General features: G+C 42.9%; 1 protein-coding gene across 2 annotated transcripts in view; it reads right to left on the bottom strand.

The window, feature by feature from the left end:
- mtrex (Mtr4 exosome RNA helicase) overlaps nucleotides 1-20254 on the bottom strand; it is a 203363-nt gene extending 183109 nt beyond the window's left edge. The window contains exons 1-5 of one of the 2 annotated variants that reach the window (XM_067985926.1): nucleotides 20138-20254; nucleotides 14632-14772; nucleotides 8681-8747; nucleotides 6324-6386; nucleotides 1710-1822 (exon numbers count right to left, since the gene is read on the bottom strand). In XM_067985926.1, coding sequence (XP_067842027.1) covers nucleotides 1710-1822; nucleotides 6324-6386; nucleotides 8681-8747; nucleotides 14632-14772; nucleotides 20138-20241 — 488 coding nt within the window. In that variant the 5' untranslated portion in view covers nucleotides 20242-20254. Of the gene's footprint in view, nucleotides 1-1709; nucleotides 1823-6323; nucleotides 6387-8680; nucleotides 8748-14631; nucleotides 14773-17846; nucleotides 17901-20137 lie in introns of those variants that run through there. The other variant, XM_067985936.1, reaches the window with a different exon arrangement.
- Nucleotides 20255-20778: the final 524 nt, after the last annotated feature.

Here is a 20778-nt window from a genome sequence, read left to right as displayed (position 1 = left end):
TGGAAAGGCACATGTTCTGGCCGTATAACTTCACTTGAAACATGAAGATGCAGATGAATCTGCTGTGTTACAGCATTTTTATTTCTGGCTTCTTTAAAAAATGACAACTTTAACAAGGCACTGAGATCCACATAATCCTTAGAGCATCTTATAGAAAGGGAAAAACCAGAAGGAAATAAGAAACAGCAAACAAGTTACTCGTACAGTCCCCATCGGTTATAACAGGCATGTTCAGGGGAACGCGATTTGCCTGCTATTTGCAATGACCGGTAAATGACTTATTCGGATACACCGGTAACCCGATCCTTTGGATGGTTTGTCTAGGAACCACTGATGTCTGTAGTATTCTGCCAGCACTTCTTGCAGCAAGTGACTGAGGATTTACAGCTGTCCCGGGCTCACCAAACCTGAATACCGGAGGAGTCTGCTTACAAAGCCCACAGCAGCCTTGATGTTCATGATCACATCAGTCCGACTGAAAGAGCTGTTGATGAACCGGCGCCCGACAGGCTTACAGGAGCTTTATTGATGCGGACAGAAATATAAATACCAAGATTTAATATCGTATTTTATTGAGAGTTTGTACACGGCTCGGTTCGTCCAGAGCTTCCACTTTGCCAACATCCTTTCCCTGGATGACTAGTTGTGACTCTATAACATGGTAACGAGAGAGGACAGTTAAAATGTTCACAGATGGGTGCAGGATTCATGCAGTAATGACAGAAGAAAACATTAAGAGAACTGTCCTTCAGCTGAACTAATACAGCCTATATTTATTGGGACTTGGGTAGAGACCAAAATGGGTCCATCGGACTAGAGCAGGGAGGCAATTCTATGATAAGCTGATCAAACATTATCAATTTAAGTTATCACTATAATTAATAGTCCCTTGGCATTGGCTCTGTGAATTATGTAATAGGTAAGAAAACATTAACAATCTTAGTTTGATCAGATGTCTGTAACTGACAGGTCAGTAAGTACAGATGTATCTGCCCAAAATAAACGGAGCCCTTAAGACTGGCAACTTTGAAATTGACGTTAATGGTTAGCTTTTTGGCTGATATAAGTGACTGCCCGTTTTAAATGTGGACGTTTTAAGTGGTGGGGTCCATACCAAGTTAAGAATCAGGTGCTTCTTTTGCCAAAGTGACATACCAAAAAAGCAAACCAAATAATCGTGCAACTTACACTTAAAAAAAAGTCATGGGAAGGGGATAAGTAGGGAGGTGCGAGGAACAGCAGTGACCCTCGGTATAATGGTGGAGCCAGGAACATAGGTACAGGAGTAGACCATTCAGCCCCTATAAGATGCTCTAAGGACAGTGGAGATGATGAAAGTGCCTTGGTGTTAAAGCTGCCCTTATTTTTTGAAGAAGCCAGAAATAAAAATGACCAATTAATTAGGTCATAGCTGATCTGTACTTCAATTCCATAGCCCTTGGTACCATTCCTTAACAAAAATCTACTGATCTCTGCCTTGAAAAATTTCAACTGACACTGCATTAACAGTCTTTTAGGGGAGGGTGTTTCAGATTTCCACTACCCTTTGTGTGCAAAAGTGCTTCCTGATTTCACTCATAAATGGCTTTGCTTGATGTAAACTTGGCGTACCTGAAACAGAAAATGTTCCACTCCCAGCACCAACATTCCTCACTTGATGAACACAAATTCAGGAAAAAGGATGAAAACAAATCGTAATGAGAACTTACTCAGCACAAACAGTTTTGCCAGCTGATGTATGTGCAGACACCAGGACAGACTGGTTGTTATCAATACAAGCAATGGCCTCTCTTTGAAAAGCATCAAGGATAAAAGGGTATTCCTGTAATTGAAAAAAATTACTTAGTAGTAATGATCAAATATTACTGGCTGCTTTCCGATATTGATCTAATAAGTTAGCTAGACAGCTTTTGCCAAAAGTCTAAACTTAATTGATGGAGTTAGAGTATTAAAGAGAGTATTAAAGTCTTTTATAAAAATCCCCAAAAGTTTTATAATGCATTCTAGTTTGTTTCAGTGACATCATATTGAATTAATATATTACATGCTTTTATTTTTAAAGGTATAATAAATGAGTGGCTCCAGATTCTTACTGTACCAGTAGGTGGCAATGTAAACGTATCATTACATGACAAATTGAAAATAGTGGGTGCTGCTTAACATTACTTGACATGGCCAGCTGGAGAAAAATTATAAACCCACCAATCCAAACAAGCAGTTTGAAAAAGAATTTAGAAACAATCATGAAAAAAAAACGAAGAGTACGTAAAGAATATATGAAGAAAATTCTAAATTTCAAAGGGCTTCATAAACAAAATGTTAGAAGCAACGTGAACTGCCCATGCATCGCATCACAAAATCACAAAAGAATAATCATGATAGCAACCCTCTCTCCCCTGCCCTGCCTCACCCTTCCTTCTACTCACTTGTCCCCTTTCTCTCCTCTTGCCCTCCTCTCATCTCTCCCTCCTGATTACCTCCCTCCATTTCCTCTCCCCTATTCTTCTCTCCTTCCCCCGTCCTTTCCCTTCTCTTTCTCCACTTCTCTCCTGAAAAGTTCCCGTGGTCCTGACTCCGTGTGTACAATGCCACAGGAGGTCAATTAGTACGTTATAGAAACATGTAACATTTGCACGTCAGTTCAACCAGCTTGGTCAAACGAACCTATTTCAAACTGGACGTACACATTTCAAAACCCAAAAATCTTAAAAATGTTCAAAATTCTAACTATCATCCTTTTTTGCAATAACTGCACCTTGTCTGGATGGACTATCAATTTTTTTTTGCCTCACTTGGTTGTATTTTTGTAATCAAGGTCTGATGGTTTTGATGGAAGCTAACACGATGGCATCGATTTTGCTAATATTAGATCGAAGGAAGTACTGCCTCACCCACAACTTCTTGTCAGACAAGAAACTGTGTAGCAAAGTTTTGGTTGTGGAGTGTGGAAAACCATAAAGAAATGCCTGACCAAATTAACTTTCTAATACACCTAAACCATAAAGCTGACCATATTAATTTCCTAATACCCTTAAAACCAAAAAAAAAGAAATGCATGATGGATAAGTTGACCATGTTAGCTGACCAGCTGAATATAATAGAAAGCTTATGTTTTAGTTCTCACCAAAGACACACAGAAGAGCTATTGTCTGCTTATGAGATAACTGTCTGACTAACAGAAATGAATCATATAGCCTTGAGACTAGGTACAGACCCACTGATAAGAAAAACTGTTACTAAGGAAACATGCTTTCCCAGACAATGTTTAAAAGAATCACGAGGCAGTCATGAGGAACCAGAGGGTGGGTTCCCTATTTTGATTGACTAACCACTTGAACTAATAAAGAATGTACATGTACGCCCATATTCTATGATAGACAGACATTACTAATTAAACTGTATAAATGTGAACTGTTTTCCTATGTACAGTGAAGAGGTTGTTCTAACCATTGTTTTAGAGCACTCTTCCCTTGAGCTCAAGTTTCTTTTAATTAAAATTCTTACTTGTCTGAAAATAAGTGTTTGGAGTTAATGCATTGTATATAATAGGTAATTAAGTTTTCAACAGGAGACAGGAGTGGCGACAAGCAGATGGAGTCGGCTGTCATCAGTATAGAGAAGGAAACTGAACATGTGTTTGTGGATAATGTTGGTGAGGGGGAGCATTTTGACAAAGAACAGTGTTGAGCCCTGGTTTTGGGGGTGGGCGGGGGTGTAAATCAATGACAAAGCCTTGGGACATTCGGCAGTGACCATGTGGAACCAGAAAAGAAGATCATTGCAGAAGTTGTGCTGGGTATGTTAAGACTAGAAAGAGTGGAGAATTGATGGAGATGGATGGATGGAATGGTCAGCCTCGTTGATAGCCACAGAAAAATCAAGGGCGGACAGTGCATATAGTTGAAACGGATGACTTTGGGCAGGGCGATCAAAGTGGAGTGCAGGCGAGAAACCAGATCTAACAGATTCAACGGGGAGTGATGGGATAAGTGAAAATGGAGTTGTGTAGTGACAAAGGCAGAGGATGCCAATAATGAAAGCTATTCAACATTTTAACATATACACTAGTGAATCTCCCAGGCTACTGCATAAGTCAAGAACAAGTGTAGTCTTCGCATGAAGCAGGGTGAGAGGAGTAAGGATAATTGGGCCAGAGCAGGTGTAATTCAGCCCTCATTTTAGTGTCATACATTCATTCCTTATTTTTATATAACATGTCAATTTTATATGATAAATAGCAAATGGGCCAGTGACCAACAGGACAAGCAGTAGCAACCAACAATGGGCCCATGGCTGACCTGACGAACAGTAATTGCTGAGAACTGGACCATGGCCGGCCAGTGGCAGCAAAGTGGGGCATTAAAGTTGGTCATTGCAGTGGTCGAGCTGCGAGGAGAGGGGAGTCGTTTTCTTCTGAAGATACACCAAACAAAATAGAAAAAAATAAAAGCAAGAAATAGCAATTTTAAAAGTTTCAAGCAAATTTACCAGCTCAGAGAAATCACTTTCAGAAGATTCAAGAACTGAATCAGGTAGAAACTTCCTCCACAGCTATCCGACTGTGCAACAACTGTGACTAGTTTACACAAGCAAATGCCATTATTAATGTAGACTTATGTAGGAATTTACAATGAGAAAAAGTTGACGCAAAAAGTGGTGACAAAAACATATGAGGAAGACAAGTGATGTAGACAAGAAGTATGCATGGAGATACGTTTTTAATTAAGAACCAACCTACATTTATACAATGGCCCAGAAATTGCTTCGAAAATAACGGTAAGCTCAACAGCGCTCAACGTTATTAGTGGCGAAATCGAAGAGCAAGTTCTGGTGTTTGCACACGCTCAGTTAAATGTGGAAATCCAGAACTTGCTCTTCCTGGTTCGCTGGTAATATGACAGACTCATGTTAAAGGGATCGCGCCAACTTGCTGTCCTTCCCAGTTGGAAACCAAGTAATATCACCACAAAAAAGGTACATTCAGAAATATCAGCTCTAAACTAAGAGTTAACGGCACAGTAAGTCTTAATGATTGCCAAACAACCTGAAAATTAAATTTTAAAAGTATGGAGTCTCATTAATTGTGATTTTAAGAGTTGTTGGACAGTTTTTTTTTTAATTTTATTTTAATTTTTTTTCCTGTCTCTTATCTCTCTCTTTTAATTTGATATTTCTTACCCACTTTTTATTTCATTGTATCTGTTTTTACAATGGTAAAAAAATTAAAAACCATTCACTTCCTGGTTTTGACTCACTGACTCTTCATGGCTTGTCAAAAATGCTGCAATCTGATTGCTCTCTCTCCATGACCAATCCTCTCATCGCTCACGAGTCCTAGCTCTGCTGGAGTTAACGCTGGACTCTTTTCGGCTTTGAATTAGAAGAATGTCACCCAGTAAGTTCGTGGGCGAGAATAAGTCTATGGAGCAGCAAGCGCCGCTCGGAGCAATTTCTGGGCCATTGTGCCTATGAAGCACTTCTGAAGTGTAGTCACTGTTGTAATGAAGAGAAATGTGGCAACCAATTTGCAGGGGGGTTCAGGAAACATTGGTTTTCTGTGTGGCCCAGGATGAGCACAATGAACTTACTTTCAGCAAAATGTCTGTTCCCCAGGAAATGTACTGCTACAGCACCATCCTGTGGCCAATGTTAAGTACTGTAGTTAGAATTGACATAAAGGACTTGAGTTCAGTTGATTGATGGTCACAAAGTTAAATCGTGTAACAATATGTTCACAGTGCCATCCACAGGCGCAACATAATTGGAATGCCGAGAGACCACTCTATTTTTAATATATAACACGTGCTATAATTATGTCTTCCTATCTGGAACATGACATTATTCTCTTTTCATAAATGCAACCTTTGCCTATTTTACTGTTAAAATTAATACAACAAGTTTCTATCTTTAAGCGTCTCTCTAATAACGCCCCCAAGCACTGTTTTTCAGCAAGTGCTCTAGAGAGCCAAGAACATAAAATTAAAGCCAGAATTTTAATTAAACTGGTTGCAGCTAAGTTCATTCAAAACAGAGCTTTAAAGTTTGACCCAATCATCTGATCAAAGCAACAAGTGCAACTTTGACATGATTTTTATGTGCCAGAAACAGAACCAGTGCTGCAGGCTGAGTTAATGCAGTGATGGTACAGATAAGGAATTGCACCACAATGAGCTAAATAAACCCTTGCAGCATCGAAGTTAAGAGAGTTTACTGAGATGACAGGATGGTATTCATAGACAACAGCACAACAAATCCTCATCTCTATTAGTAGAATAGAAGATTAACAAACACTTAAACATGAAGACGGTGCAAGGAGACTGTACCTTTGCTGCTTTTCCGACACGGGGTTTAAGCTGTTGATATTCATCACACATTGGAATTGCCACCTGAAATTAAGCAAATAAACATTCACATAATCGGCCCTAATTCCAAAATACAATTATGAAAACCCACTTGAAAGTTCACATTTAGGAAACTACAGAACCATTACACACGATTAAAAAAAAATCTAAAAACTGAATGAAAATAAATTGTTAAAAAAGGTGAGACAGGGATGAAAAAGTCTGCCCATCTCATTTGATCCAGTGGTATATTACTAAATTCACCAGGACCTAAGATGTAAGTATAGTAATAATAGAAATGTATTTTATGTAGTGTTCAACAACATTTATGAAGGAGTAATATTTTAACATATAGCTCTCTCCAAAGAAACAATATTCTTCCTACGATTGGGTAACCAGAAATGTACACAGTTCTCAAACGCCAATGATCACTGATTGCTCCTGTCTCCTTTGTTTTCTGCTCCTCTGCTGGAAATATTTCGCTCTATGTTGAGCTGGCCCTGCTCCGTTCTGCTGATTTCTATCCTGCTCCATTGCCGAATGACCTTTGCTTTGCTGCTTCCTGTGCCTACTGACTCCATTCATCTTTCAGAACTCCTCCGTCACTCTTCACTGGACTGGCTCTTCAAACTCCTACTGCTGTTCCCTCATCTGCACAGATCCCATGAATTTACCTTTCACCATCCCCTGGCTCCACTGCTCTCGGTCCTTGGGTTTCATTTCCACTGCATCTCGCTTCTCTGTTCGTATACTAGACCCTCTGGTGTGCACTACTAGCAGCAAGGCCACTACTCACATCCGCTGGACCCCTGAAGCAACCTCTGTTGGCTTATGGTCAACCATCCACACCCCCTCAGCTCTCTATTTTCCCCTGCCAAACATGACCTTATTGTAGATGACTGCATTGACACCATGGCTTTGATGGAAACTTTGCTCCCAGGTGGCGACAATTTTCCTCCATCGACCCTACTCAAACCATCATGGTGGCGGTGTGGTCCCAAAACACCAAATCTCACCTTGGTCTTCTCCTCCCCCCCCCACCCCCCACCTCCTCTGGCATCTTCTCCTCCTTTGAGCACCTCATCTTGTTGCAACACCTCTTTTGCCTCTTCTTTAAAATCCTCGTTTTTTTTGTCCAAGCCCCGCCCTGAGTTTCTCACCAAGATATCCTCCCTCACATCATGTTGGATTGAATTGTACTCCTCTTCGCAGCTGTGTCGAAGAACTGGTGCTGTGCTGCCCTGACATTGGGAAGCTGAGAGCAGCAGCCCCAGAAAGGCATAATTGCATGAAAAATGCCAAGTTTTCTTCACATAAGGGACACAGTTTCTCTTCACGCCAAAGGTGCCATCAATGGCTCCCGGCCTCCCAATGCCTCAAATTTAAAATTCTCATCCATGTGTTTAACTTCATTCATGGCCTTGCCACTCCCTATTTCTCTAACCTCCTCCAACCAAACACCTCCCCCCGAATTTATCCGTTCCTCTGACTGTGGCTTCTTGACTCCTTTATCCCAACAGTGGCAGCAGTATTACAGCCACCTAGCCACTACACTCTCAAATTCCCTCCCAAAACTCCTCTGCCTCTCTCCTCTTTTAAGACATTCCTTAAAACCCACCTGTTTGTCCAAGCTTTTAGTCACCCCTCCTATTAGTTCCTTATTTGGCTTGGCATTCATTTTTGTCTGATTACACCTCTATGAAGTGGCGTGGGACACTTTTGTATGTTAAAGGTGCTATATAAAACCAAGTAGCTGTTGATGATTATCAATGGCTACCAGCTGGCTCCTCGAGTTAACAGCACACTTCTATATCAACATTATCTTTTCTGCAGATGTATCAGTAACAGAAAGACAAGCTCTAACAAAGTGGTGTAAAAATTCAAACCTTTACAAGCAAAATGCATTTGGATATTTCACAGGTTGTATGAAATTTCATGATTTACAATATATAATCCAGTATCTCACTACAAGTTCAAAACAAGTTCAACACATGAATCATGTTATGTATCCATGTTTAAGTATCTAACAATGTCTACAATTTACTACTGCTTTATATTGTATTATTGAATAGGATGGAAAGTCAGGGAAGCAACATAATTTGAGTCTTGGGAGTGCATTAGTTGTCTCAGTCAAGGAATGGTGCCTGGCATTAAGAATGGGGAAACAAAAAGTAGTCTGTGTAAAATATGTAACTTAGCAATTGGTATTTTAGTAAGATTATAAACAGATGACCACACTTGCAATGCACAAGTATTTTACATTTACACAGATTGCCTTTTAATGTTCATCATCAATAGTTGAGAACAAGGAAGAAACCCAATTATTTTAAGGTATTTACCTCATGGTTACATCCATCTAATGTTTCAACTTGCTCCACCTTCACCTTGGGCATCAAGTCTGCAAGACTAAGTCACCAAAAAGTTAATAGGTGTGCTGTACCTAAATGTTACAATTAAATGTCGTAACATTAAAGTTACACCAATGCGCTAACAGTGAGTCAATCGAAACAACTTATTAACAGGTCACGATAAAAACAGTATAATACATACAATGTACAATGTACACCACAGAAACAGGCCATTTGGCCCAACAGGTCCATGCCAGTGTTTATGCTCCACACGAGCCTTCTCCCACCCTTCTTCATCTAACCCTATCAACATATCCTTTTATTCCTTTCTCCCTCATGTACTTATTTAGCTTGCCCTTAAATGTATCTATGCTAGTCGCTTCAACTACTCCTTGTGGTAGCGAGTTCCACATTCTAACCACTCACTGGGTAAAAAAGTTTCTCTTGAATTCCCTATTAGATTTATTAGTGGCTATCTTATTTTTATGGCCTCCTCCACAAGTGGAAGCATCTTCTCTACGTCTACCCTATCATACCCTTCCATAATCTTAAAGACCTCTAATAGGTCACCACTCAAGTCTTCTCTTTACTAGAGAAAAGAGCCCCAGCCTGTTCAATCTTTCCTGATAGGTATAACCTCTCAGTTCTGGTATCATCCCAGTAAATCTTTTTAGCACCTTCTTCAGTGCCTCTATATTCTTTATATAATATGGAGACCAGAATTGTTCTCTTATCAAGGTTTTATACAAGTTTAACAGAACTTCTGTTTTTCAATTCTATCCCTCTAGAAATAAACCCGTGCTTGGTTTGCTTTTTTTTTTAAAATGGCCTTATTAACCTGCATCCCTACTTTGTGATTTGTGTAACTGTACCCCCAGATCCCTCTGCTCCTCTACCCCATTTACACATTATCCAAGCAGTATGTAGTCTCCTTATTCTTCCTACCAAAATGTACCACCTCACACTTATCTATATTGAAATTAATTTGCCAATTACATGCCATGCTGCAAGTTTATTAATGTCTTCCTGTATGTTGTTGCAGTCCTCCTCGATATTAACTATATCCCTCAATTTGGTGTCGTCTGCAAATTTTGAAATTGAACTTCCGATTCCCAATCCAAAGCGTTTATGTAAATGGTGAACAACAGTGATCCCAGCACTGATCCTTGCGGAACACCACTTCCCACCTTTTGCCAGTCTGAGTAACTACCTTTAACCCCTCCTCTCTGTCTTCTGTTTTGCAGAGAGCTTGCTATCCATTCTGCTACTTGTCCCTGACTCCATATGCTGACCTTATTCATGAGCCTACTATGTGGCATCTTATCGAAGGCCCTTTGAAAATCCAAATTTATTATCTCTACTGCATTACCCTTGTCTGCTCTTTGTTACTTCTTCAAAGAATTCAACAAGGTTGCTCAAGCATGACATTCCCTGTTGAAATCTGTCCTGACTATTCTTTATTATATTTTCAGTTTCTAGATGACAGAAATATTAAATAATTATTTTGCCTCGGTATTTACCAAGGAGACTAACATGGTGGGCATAACATGAGAAGAAATCAAAAAAATATAAAGACATTTAGGGTAGAAGGGGAAGGGGGGTGGGGGGAGAAATAATTGATAAACTAATCAAGCTGGTCTGTATGGATTGCACCCGCACATATTAAAAGTTAGGGAAGAGATTGCAGAGATGCTATTACATATATATAAAAATTCATTAGAAAAGTAAATAGTGCCAGAGGACTGGCAGACAGCTAATATTATTCCTATATTTAAAAAGGGAGATAGAACAAGTCCAGGAAACAATAGACCAATTAGCTTAACGTTGGTAGTAGGAAAAGTAATGGAATCCTTACTCAAAGATATAATAGAAAAACATCTAGAAACCAAACTATAATAAAGAATAGTCAGGACGGATTTCAAATGGGAAGGTCATGCTTGATCAACCTTATTGAATTCTTTAAAGATTTCTTCTTCTAATGTCATGCCCACCATGATAGTCTCCCTGTCAAATATAGAGGCAAAGTAATTATTTAACATTTCTGCCATTACCTGTGAGTTTATCGTGTGCATCCCTTAGTGGCCCTATCCCTATTCTGATTTTTCTTTTGTTATTTATGTGTCTGTAGAATACTTTACTATTTCTTTTTATATTCCTTGATAATTTAGTTTCTTAGTTTCTCTTTGCCTTCCTAATTGTTTGTTTTTACTTCTTTCCTAACCCTTTTGTACTCCCTTTTGTCATCCTCTCCTTTGTTGTCTACGTACTTAGTGTACGCCTTTTTCTTCAGTTTCAATTTTGCGCTCATTTCTTTATTCATCCATGGTGTGTCATTACTGGCTAGTTGTTCTTGCTTTTTAGTGGGTTATATTTCTCCTGGGCTCTATTGATCAGCATTCTAAATGTTTCCCACTGCTGTTCTATTTCTTTGTCAGTAAATTTTTCCAGTTTATTTTCCCTACTTCCAGTCTCATTGTCTTAAAATCAGCTTTTTTCCAATTCATTACTTTGGTCTTTGTCTTACTTATGTCCTTCTCAATTTTTGTCTTAAACCTTATTATATTATGATTGTTATTCCTGGAGGTTGCCCTTTGCTTTCTTCTCTTATCTCTTCCAGTTCATTTCCAAGCAGTGCTTCCTCTCTTGTTAAGCTTTTTACATACTGGGTAAGAAAGGAGTCCTACATACATTGTAGAGACTCCATTCCCTGTTCCTCTTTACCTACCTCTTATTGCCAGTTTATTTGGGGGTAGTTAAAATCTCCTGTGATTATTATTCTCCATCCCTTACTTTTTTCACGCATTTGCTTACATATTTCTTCCTCCGCCTCCTTTGCACTATTAGGTGGTCTGTAATATATCCTATTAGCATGATCGATCGCTTAACTTTTATTTCAATCCATATGGATTCTGTTTCTATCCTTCTATTAGTTACGCCCTTTTTTCTACTGCCGTTGTTATCTCTAATTAGTACAGCTATTCCACCCCCCTTCTTCCTTCCTCATCCTTTCTGATTATATCATAACCTACAATATTTAATTGCCAGTCCAGTTCTTTATGTAGCCATGTTTCAGTTATTCCTACTACATCTGGTTCCTCGCTATGGATTATTGCCTCCAGTTCCCCCATTTTATTTTGGATGGTGTGTACATTGCTGTGCAGGCAGTTTAATTCATCTTTAATAGTTGTTCCTTTTACTTTATTTTTAACAGTCCTTTTATACTTCTGTTTTATAAACTGTATTTGTTCCTTGACCGTTTACATTAACTTTACTCCTTACCCTGGTCTGACCTTTATATTCATCTGTTTGTTTCACCTTTAGGCTTTTGTTATTGCTACCTGATCCCTCCCCCCAATTTGCTCATTTAAAGCCTTAACCACCCCCCTATTTATCCTTTCTGCTAGGTCTCTGGTCCCATTCCAGTTCAGGTAGAGCCCATATCAGCAGTACAGCTCCTTCCTGTCCCAATACTGGTGCCAGTCCCCTGTGAAATGGAACCCCTACTTCCCACACCACTCTTTCAGCCACACATTCACCTTTCTGATCTGCCTATCTCTATGCCAATGTGGTAATCCTGAGATACCACCTGTGAGGTCCTGCTTTTCAATTTAGTTCCTGGCTTCTGATATTCCCTTAGCAGGACCACCTCCTTGTTCTTCCTTACGTCATTGATGCTGACATGGATCATGACAATTGGATCTTCACCCTCCCTTTCCAAGTTCCTCTCCAGTTGCTCAGAGATGTTCTTAACCTTGCATCGGGTAGGCAACACACTGGGACTCTCAGTCACAACTGCAGAGGACACAATTTATCCCCCTGATTATAGAATCCCCAATGACTATACCTTTCTATTCTGAACCTCCCCTCCCTTGGACTGTCTCATACTCCATGGTGCCATGTTCAGCATTCTGGCCATCCCCCCTGCAGCCTTCATCCTTATCCTCACAGGTATCAAGTACCTCATACCTGTTGGATAGAACCAGTGTCTGCAGGACCTCCTTCTCTACCTCTCCTAGGTTCCCACGACCCTAACATCCCCCTCCCTTATTTGTCGGACTTAAAGACTCCGAGCTGGAGTGTAACAAGCCAGAGACATTTATTGCAGATGTGGCAATCCGGGCCAGTCTCACTGTCCACAAACTCCCACATGGTTCTGACACACAGCCTGTACGGCCTTTTCTCGTTTTTATTGATCAGTAGTTTATTTCTAGGACTAATAAAATCACTTAAGATCTAGATTATATTTAGTAAATGGATTTAGCTTGATTTTGAAATAATTAGTAATTACTTAGTCCTTTTTTTAATGGATTCTTTTTAAGGTAAGTTTTAGAAGTTAATAGATTAGTTTGTAGTCCTTTGATTTAAATCACTTAGCACTTCCTTCCCTCTCTGTACCTAATTCCCACACTCACCAAATTCCCAGATGAAAGTCCTCACTCTGTTAGCAATTCACTCCATTAGAAGTTCACTCTCTGTCCTCTACTGGCTAAAAGCATTTATAATAAAGCTAGGTTTGCTTTTTAAAGAATAAGCCATCAGAAATGTAGGTTTAGAACAGTGGCTGTTCCCAACCATAAGCTTTTGGAACAGACAACCAACTTTTCTGGGCTCTGCTTGCACAGGATCTTTGAGAAAAAAGACTTGCTGGCCCTGACTGAATTCATCTCTTCTATGCATATGCTAAAATATCATGAATGTGCAGAAGAGGCAGGTCTCTGTACGCTATGGAGCAAGTTTAACCAGACCCAGAAAAATGGTTTCTGTGGCCCGACCACCATGAACAGGGGTTAGCAGGTATACTTAAGTTTCTACTCTTCATTTTTAGAAACAGATGTACTTGTCAATCAAATATAGATCTGATTGTAAGAGGGATCTTTTTCACTTAGGATCTGATAATTTTCAACATGTGCAAGATGCCTTAAAATGTAATGTGTACATCAGATATTGACTTTGGACTAGTCTTAAAGGACTTCAATTTAAGGTCCATGCAAACTTTGCCCTCCATGAGGTGATTCAGCATTATTGCAGAGATGCAACTTAGCATCATTTACTCTCAACTTTGTGTCTACTTCTACACTTGCAGGGGGGGTGCCCTCATTCTCCTTGATTTTTTTTTACAAACACCTTATGATACATGCTGTTCGTCCCTTTTTAAATCTTAAAAAGTGACAGAAATGTTTAAAACATAAACTGACCCGGAGTGCTGATAAAACCATTGACAGTTTCTTCAGCATTGAGAGACACACCGTCTCCCATATGAAGAAAGCGTGCCAACTTTTTTGACACCTTCTTACAGCACTGCTGCATTTCTGCAACTGCATTCCTGAGCTTCACCATATTATAGGCAGTGCGGCACAGTATTCTGGCAAAGAGCCAGAGACGTGCATGGTTCAATCTGGCACAATACGCGTAGCCCCAAGCAAACTGCCTCTGTATGCAGCCCTCTGCCACACTCATGTTCATTCGTACACATACACACAAACACTTCATTCTCAGACTTGCAGCACAGGGATGGGAATGCGAGCTCATCCTGTGTTCTCACACATGAGCCAAGATGAATGGTAGTTCAGCCAAAAACAAAAATTCCAGCAACAACATGGAAGTGAGTGAGATATTGAGGGTTTAAGCAGTCCCTGGTTCACCACCTCCCCCCACCCCCCGCCACCAGCCCACAAGATCCACGAACAGTTCAAACTGGGGGTTGGAAATGCTGTCTGTTCAATCCAAAAGTGGATTGTTGGCAATATGATGCCATTGGGTTTCAGTTTTCACAGGAATTAAACTAAGTAAAAGTAAGTAAGTATGCTTAACTATTACAGATTCATTAAAATAGCAAGTGGTATGTCTATCTTCCTAATATTTTGGTTTGAATATTGTTAACTGCAGACAAAATTTTGTAAGGTATGTTTCAGGCATGCTCATGTTTTTAAAAAATTGATTACTTAATTTCCTCCGTGGATATGGCATCAAGTTTGGGCTTTTTTCCAAACAATACATCATCTGGATTCTCAGTGTCTACTTCACGCTTGTTCTTCGCTGAGGACACTGCATTAGCTCCTCGAGCAGCTCCAGCAGGGGTCTTCCTACAGAACACAAATTAAAAAGGTCACCAACATTTTTAAAATAATTTGTTTAATTTAATAATGCACATCGAGGTCTTAAAAAGTTAACATTAAGATTGCCTTGATGTATAATATGGATGCAAACAATTTTTGAATATTACTAAATGACAATTTGTCTAACAAACAAAAGAAATTCCATTAATCTCTACACATAAGAAAAATCATCTATGATACTTTAAATTTGTCCCATAAAAAATATTCCTCACAGTAGAACATTTAAATTACATCTTCCATTTTAACACAAAATAAAACAAAGTACAGAAGAGCAACTGATCCCAGTTGGACCATACTATTCAACCACACAACATAGATAATACTATGCAAGTTCTGTTAGCAGAAGGCAAAAGCAAGAAGCAATTGTCACTTTGCACCAATGCTAATCTGACAATCTAAATCAGGCAGAAGGGCCCGACGTGACAATGAAGCAGAGTGGCTCACTGGATAGGGTAGTCTCACACCACTTAGATTCCACACCGCATGGAGTGTAAATCCAATGCCGCATCAAACCTGGTTTGCAAAGTGCTCAACGGTGCCCTTGACACTTTGCAAACCTACCTGATTTAAATGTCGCAAGCAGGGATTCTCCCTTCCCTGCTCCATAAACATTTAAATTTCTAACCTTTGAGAAGCAGCTCTGCACATATATGTATCCAGCAATGCAAAGAGCTCCCTCTTAATCAGGACAGTTAAAGTTCCAGCCAGGCAGCAGCCAAACAATGGCCCTGAATTTCCTGGAGACTCGCACTATTCAAACGGTGTATCTAGGGCATCAGGTTCACTTTACGCCATAAAAGTCTTAGGAGTTTAGATGTAAGTGAATTACGCCATTATTCACGCTGCGCCATAATTTCCGGGGATTTTTGCACCACTCCGCAATACACAGAGGATGCCATTCGTGACTTTAATTAGGGTCATTTCAAGTGCTTTAGCATGGTGGAAACCTGACTGGAGAGATTCAAACATGGAGTTGTGGGAAAGGTGGGGACAGAAAGAGGCTAACCATTCAGTTGCTCGTTGAGTTTCCCCTTTCCCACCACCCCAAACCTCCCCCAGCCCTCCTCACAACCTAGTCCTGAATACCCCCCCCTCCAGTTTCTCCTCCATCTCTCTACATGCCATCTCCAAAATTATCTTAGAGATGCATCTTCTGCTTCCTTAACTCTATTCCAACTAAACAGCTGACAACCCAACCTCCCTTCCTAGCCCCCATGCTAGCTGATATAAATGGTTCCCTCTCCTCAGACACTTTCATTCCCTCTTTCAAAACCACCATCATCACCACCATCAAAAAAAAAATCAACCCTCGATTCCACTATTATTGCAAACCAGCACACCACCTCCAACCTCCTTTTTCTCTCCAAGAACCTTGAATATATCGTCTCCCAGATTTATGCCCATTTCTTCCAAAACTCTGTTTGAATTCCTCCAATCAGGTTTCCGCCACTCTTACACCACCACAACAGTCCTAACGAATTTCACGGGAGACATTCTCTATGCCCATGACTGAGGTGCATGATCTCTACTCGTCCTAATCAACCTCGACATGTTTGACCATACAACATCTCTCCTCTTTTGTCCAGTTCCATGGGATTATCCTCACTTGGTTACAATCTTGCCTATCCGATTGTAACCAGATTATTTCTAGCAATTACTTCTCTTTCTTGCCCTACAGTCAGCTCCAGACTCTCCCAAACAAGGATCCACCCGTGGCTCCTCCTGCTCCTCACCTACCGGCGATCCCTTGATGACAACACAAACATAGGATCAGCTTCCACATGTACGCTGAAAACACCCAGTTGTACCTCATTAACATCAACCGTTTCCCTATTTCTGTGCTGTCATACTTCTTTTCCAGTATCAGCCTTGGAAGAGCAATAACTTGGATGGCCTAAACACTAGTAAGACCAGTCATCGTCTTTGATCCCAAACACAAACACCATTTCCTCCCCACCAACTCCAGCCCTCTCTCTAGCCATTGTCTCAAGCTGAATCTGATTGTTCACACCCTCAGGACCCTGTTCGTGAACCACCTCAGGATTATTTCCACATTAAAGGTGCTGTTTAAATCTAAGTTGCTTTGTTACTTCGTGCAATACATTGGTAATTCTACGTTGCTGACAGCACTCCTGATGGCTCAATACATTACATGATATGGTGCTAAATCAGTACAGAGCAAAACATTCTCAGGATCAAACCTTGTTTTAGTCTGTTAACTCATGTGAACCAGGTGGCAGCGGCAACACTACTTTTTTTTAACTGCTTGTGGGCTAAGGAAAGGGGTAAAACAATCAGGGTCCTTCCTCTAGAAAAGTGTACATGCGTGGAGGTTGGGCAAACACAGGGTTAGACTGAGCTTTACAAGGTAATAATGGATGATGGCCAAATTTATTTCCCCCCACTTTATCAGGACACGCAACCCTCTTCTGTTGTAAGCACAGCTACCGTTTCCAATAAGACAACTCTATTGTCAGTTTTGAGTGAGTGTTGAAACAATCAGTTCAGCTGCCTCTGCTGCTTCCCTCTCTTCCCCGAACGCACCAAGCCAAATTTCCCCCACAGTTCCCCCCTGCCCTAGCCCTGAACTCACATCTGTCTGTAGTTTCTCTCCTATCTCCCCTCATGCCCTCTCCGAGCTCATCTTGACCATGAGACCCATCCCCACTAAACTGTTGGCCACCCAACTTCCCTTCATGGCCCCCATGTTAGCTGATATTGTTAACAGTTCCCTCTAGTCAGGTACTGTTCCCCTCCCCTTCAAATCTGCCATTATCACACCCCTCCTCAAAAAGAAACATCCTTGATCCCTCTGTCCTTGCAAACTACCGCCCCATCTCCAAACTCCCTTTCCTGTCCAAAGTCCTTGAACGTGTTGTTGCCTCCCAAATTCGTGCCCATCTTTCCCGCAACTCCATGTTTGAACCCCTCCAGTCAGGTTTCCGCCCCGTCACAGCGCTGAAACGGCCCTTATCAGTCACAAACATGACATCCTAGGTGACTGTGACTATGGTAAACTATCTCTTCTTATCCTTCTCGACCTGTCTGCAGCCTTTGACACGGTTGACCACGTCATCCTCTTCCAACGCCTCTCCTCCGTCGTCCAGCTGGGTGGGACTGCGCTTGCCTGGTTCCATTCGTATCTATCCAGTCCGTAGCCAGAGAATCACCTGCAATGGCTTCTCTTCCTGCTCCTGCAGTATAACCTGTGGAAGCCCCCAGGGATCGATCCTTGGCCCCCTCCTATTTCTCACCTACATGCTGCCCCTCAGCGACATCATCCGAAAACATATCAGATTCCACATGTACACCGACAACACCCATCTCTACCTCTCAACCACCTCCCTCGACCCCTCCACTGTCTCTCATTTGCCACATTGCTTGTCTTACAGTTCTAGATGAGCAAAAATTTCCTGCAACTAAATATTGGGGAGACCAAATCCATTGTCTTTGGTCCCTGCCGCAAACTCTGTTCCCTAGCCACCGACTCCATCCCTCTCCCTGGCCACTGTTCGAGACTGAACCAGACCGTTCGCAACCTTGGCGTCTTATTTGACCGAGATGAGCTGCCAATCACATATCTGCTCCATCACCATAACTGCCTAATTTCACCTCCATAACATCGCCCGTCTCCGCCCCTGCCTCAGCTCATCAACTGCTGAAACCCTCATCCATGCCTTTGTTACCTCCAGGCTCGACCATTTCAATGCGCTCCTGGTTGGCCTCCCATCTTCCACCCTCCATAAACTTGAGCTCATCCAAAACTCTGCTACCCATATCCTAACTCGCACCAAGTCCCGTTCTCCTATCACCCCTGTGCTCACTGACCTACATTGGCTCCCGGTCCAGCAGCTCCTCAATTTTAAAATTCTCATGCTTGTTTTCAAATCCTTCCATGGCCTCGCCCCTCCCTATCTCTGTAACCTCCTCCAGCCCTATAACCCTCCGAGATCCCTCCAAAAAGGGAATTGGATAAGTACTTGAAGGGGAAAAAATTTGCAGGGTTACGGGGTTAGGACAGGGGAGTGGGAATAGCAGGATTGTTCCTGCAGAGCCGGCACGGACTCGATAGGCCAAATGGCCCCCTTCCATGCTGCAACCATTCTATGATCTCTCTGCTGCTCCAATTCTTGCATCTTGCGCATCCCCAATTTTAATCGCTCCAACATTGGCGGTCATGCCTTCAGCTGTGTAGGCCCTAAGCCCTGGAATTCCCTCCCTAAACCCCTCCATCTCTCTACTTCTGCTCCCTCCTTAAAGACATTCCTTAAAACCTACTTCTTTGACCAAGCTTTTGGTCACCTATCCTATTACCTCCTTATATGGCTCAATGTCAAATCTGGTTTGATTGTGCTCCTGTGAAGCCCTTGGACCGTTTTACTACATTAAAGGCGCTATATAAATGCAAGTTATTGTTGTTTATTTCGGTGCCAATGCGATGAACCTCACATCCAACCAGAAAGCCTGATCCCACCATACGCTCGTCAACCATCATTCACCAACACAATTCCCACGGTTGCAGTCGAGAGCGACACGCGCCCGCCAGAGCTTGAATCCGCGTCCAGCTGACCGCCCCGCCGCGCGCCCTCCCCCCACCGTCACCCCCCCGCCGCGCGCCCTCCCCCCACCGTCACCCCCTCCCCCCACCGTCACCCCCCTCCCCCCCCGCCGCGCGCCCTCCCCCCACCGTCACCCCCCCCCGCCGCGCGCCCTCCCCCCACCGTCACCCCCCCCCGCCGCGCGCCCTCCCCCCACCGTCACCCCCCCCCGCCGCGCGCCCTCCCCCCACCGTCACCCCCCCCCCGCCGCGCGCCCTCCCCCCACCGTCACCCCCCCCGCCGCGCGCCCTCCCCCCACCGTCACCCCCCCCCCGCCGCGCGCCCTCCCCCCACCGTCACCCCCCCCCGCCGCGCGCCCTCCCCCCACCGTCACCCCCCCCCGCCGCGCGCCCTCCCCCCACCGTCACCCCCCCCGCCGCGCGCCCTCCCCCCACCGTCACCCCCCCGCCGCGCGCCCTCCCCCCACCGTCACCCCCCCGCCGCGCGCCCTCCCCCCCACCGCGCGCTCACTCCTCCCCCCCACCGCGCGCTCACTCCTCCCCGCGCGCTCACTCCTCCCCGCGCGCCCTCCCCCCACCGTCACCCCCCCCCCCCGCGCGCCCTCCCCCCCACCGCGCGCCCTCCCCCCCACCGCGCGCTCACTCCTCCCCGCGCGCCCTCCCCTCACCGGTTCTCAGTCACAGACCATGCGTTGGGGTGTTAGTCCAGTGAACGAGTACACCTTTATCTGTGCGTTTGTTTTAACATCGACATGAGCGACCAGTCTTTCTTACCCCGCTTTCCCGCCGCCGCCGCCGCCGCCATCCCCTCCTTTGGCCTTTTTCGACGATTCTTCCTCGAACACACTGAACAGATCATCCCCGAACGCGTCCGCCATCTTTGCACAGTGATCCTGTACTCCCACAATACCCGCTGTACGGTGGCCGGAGAGACAAAATAATCGAAAGTATACGACGCATTTCGACTTCTGGCGCAGTCAGACTGATGTTTGTTGAAAGGCAGAATTTCCATCACTTCAGTGACAGATTCCCCGACTTCCTCTCAGATCATTGGGAATTATACTAATTTACTGTAATTCTGTGATTTGTTGTCAGCCTTATTTCACAGTTTAAATTGATTGGCAGTGTACTTATCTTGCCGATCCTAAACAATGCTCTTGGCCTTTTTTTGGACACTGGGTAGCTGATATGTGCAGAGTCTCATCACCATGTTCCAAAGATCTCCAAACCAAACTACTGAGAAATCCACACACGTTACCATTTTCCTAATATAAATGTTACACTCTCTCCACTTGAGGCTGAAGCCCAGAGAATATTGTGCAGGATGGCATGGCCAAGGCTTATGGACCTTCCCAAGGTTACTGCTGAAGTCTAATTAGTTAAATCTGTACAATTTATGTAATTTACCAGCTGGA

This window comes from Heptranchias perlo, chromosome 1 (assembly GCF_035084215.1).
Source record: "Heptranchias perlo isolate sHepPer1 chromosome 1, sHepPer1.hap1, whole genome shotgun sequence".
NCBI classification, from domain to species: Eukaryota; Metazoa; Chordata; class Chondrichthyes; order Hexanchiformes; family Hexanchidae; genus Heptranchias; species Heptranchias perlo.
This window is presented reverse-complemented; position numbering and strand designations above follow the sequence as displayed.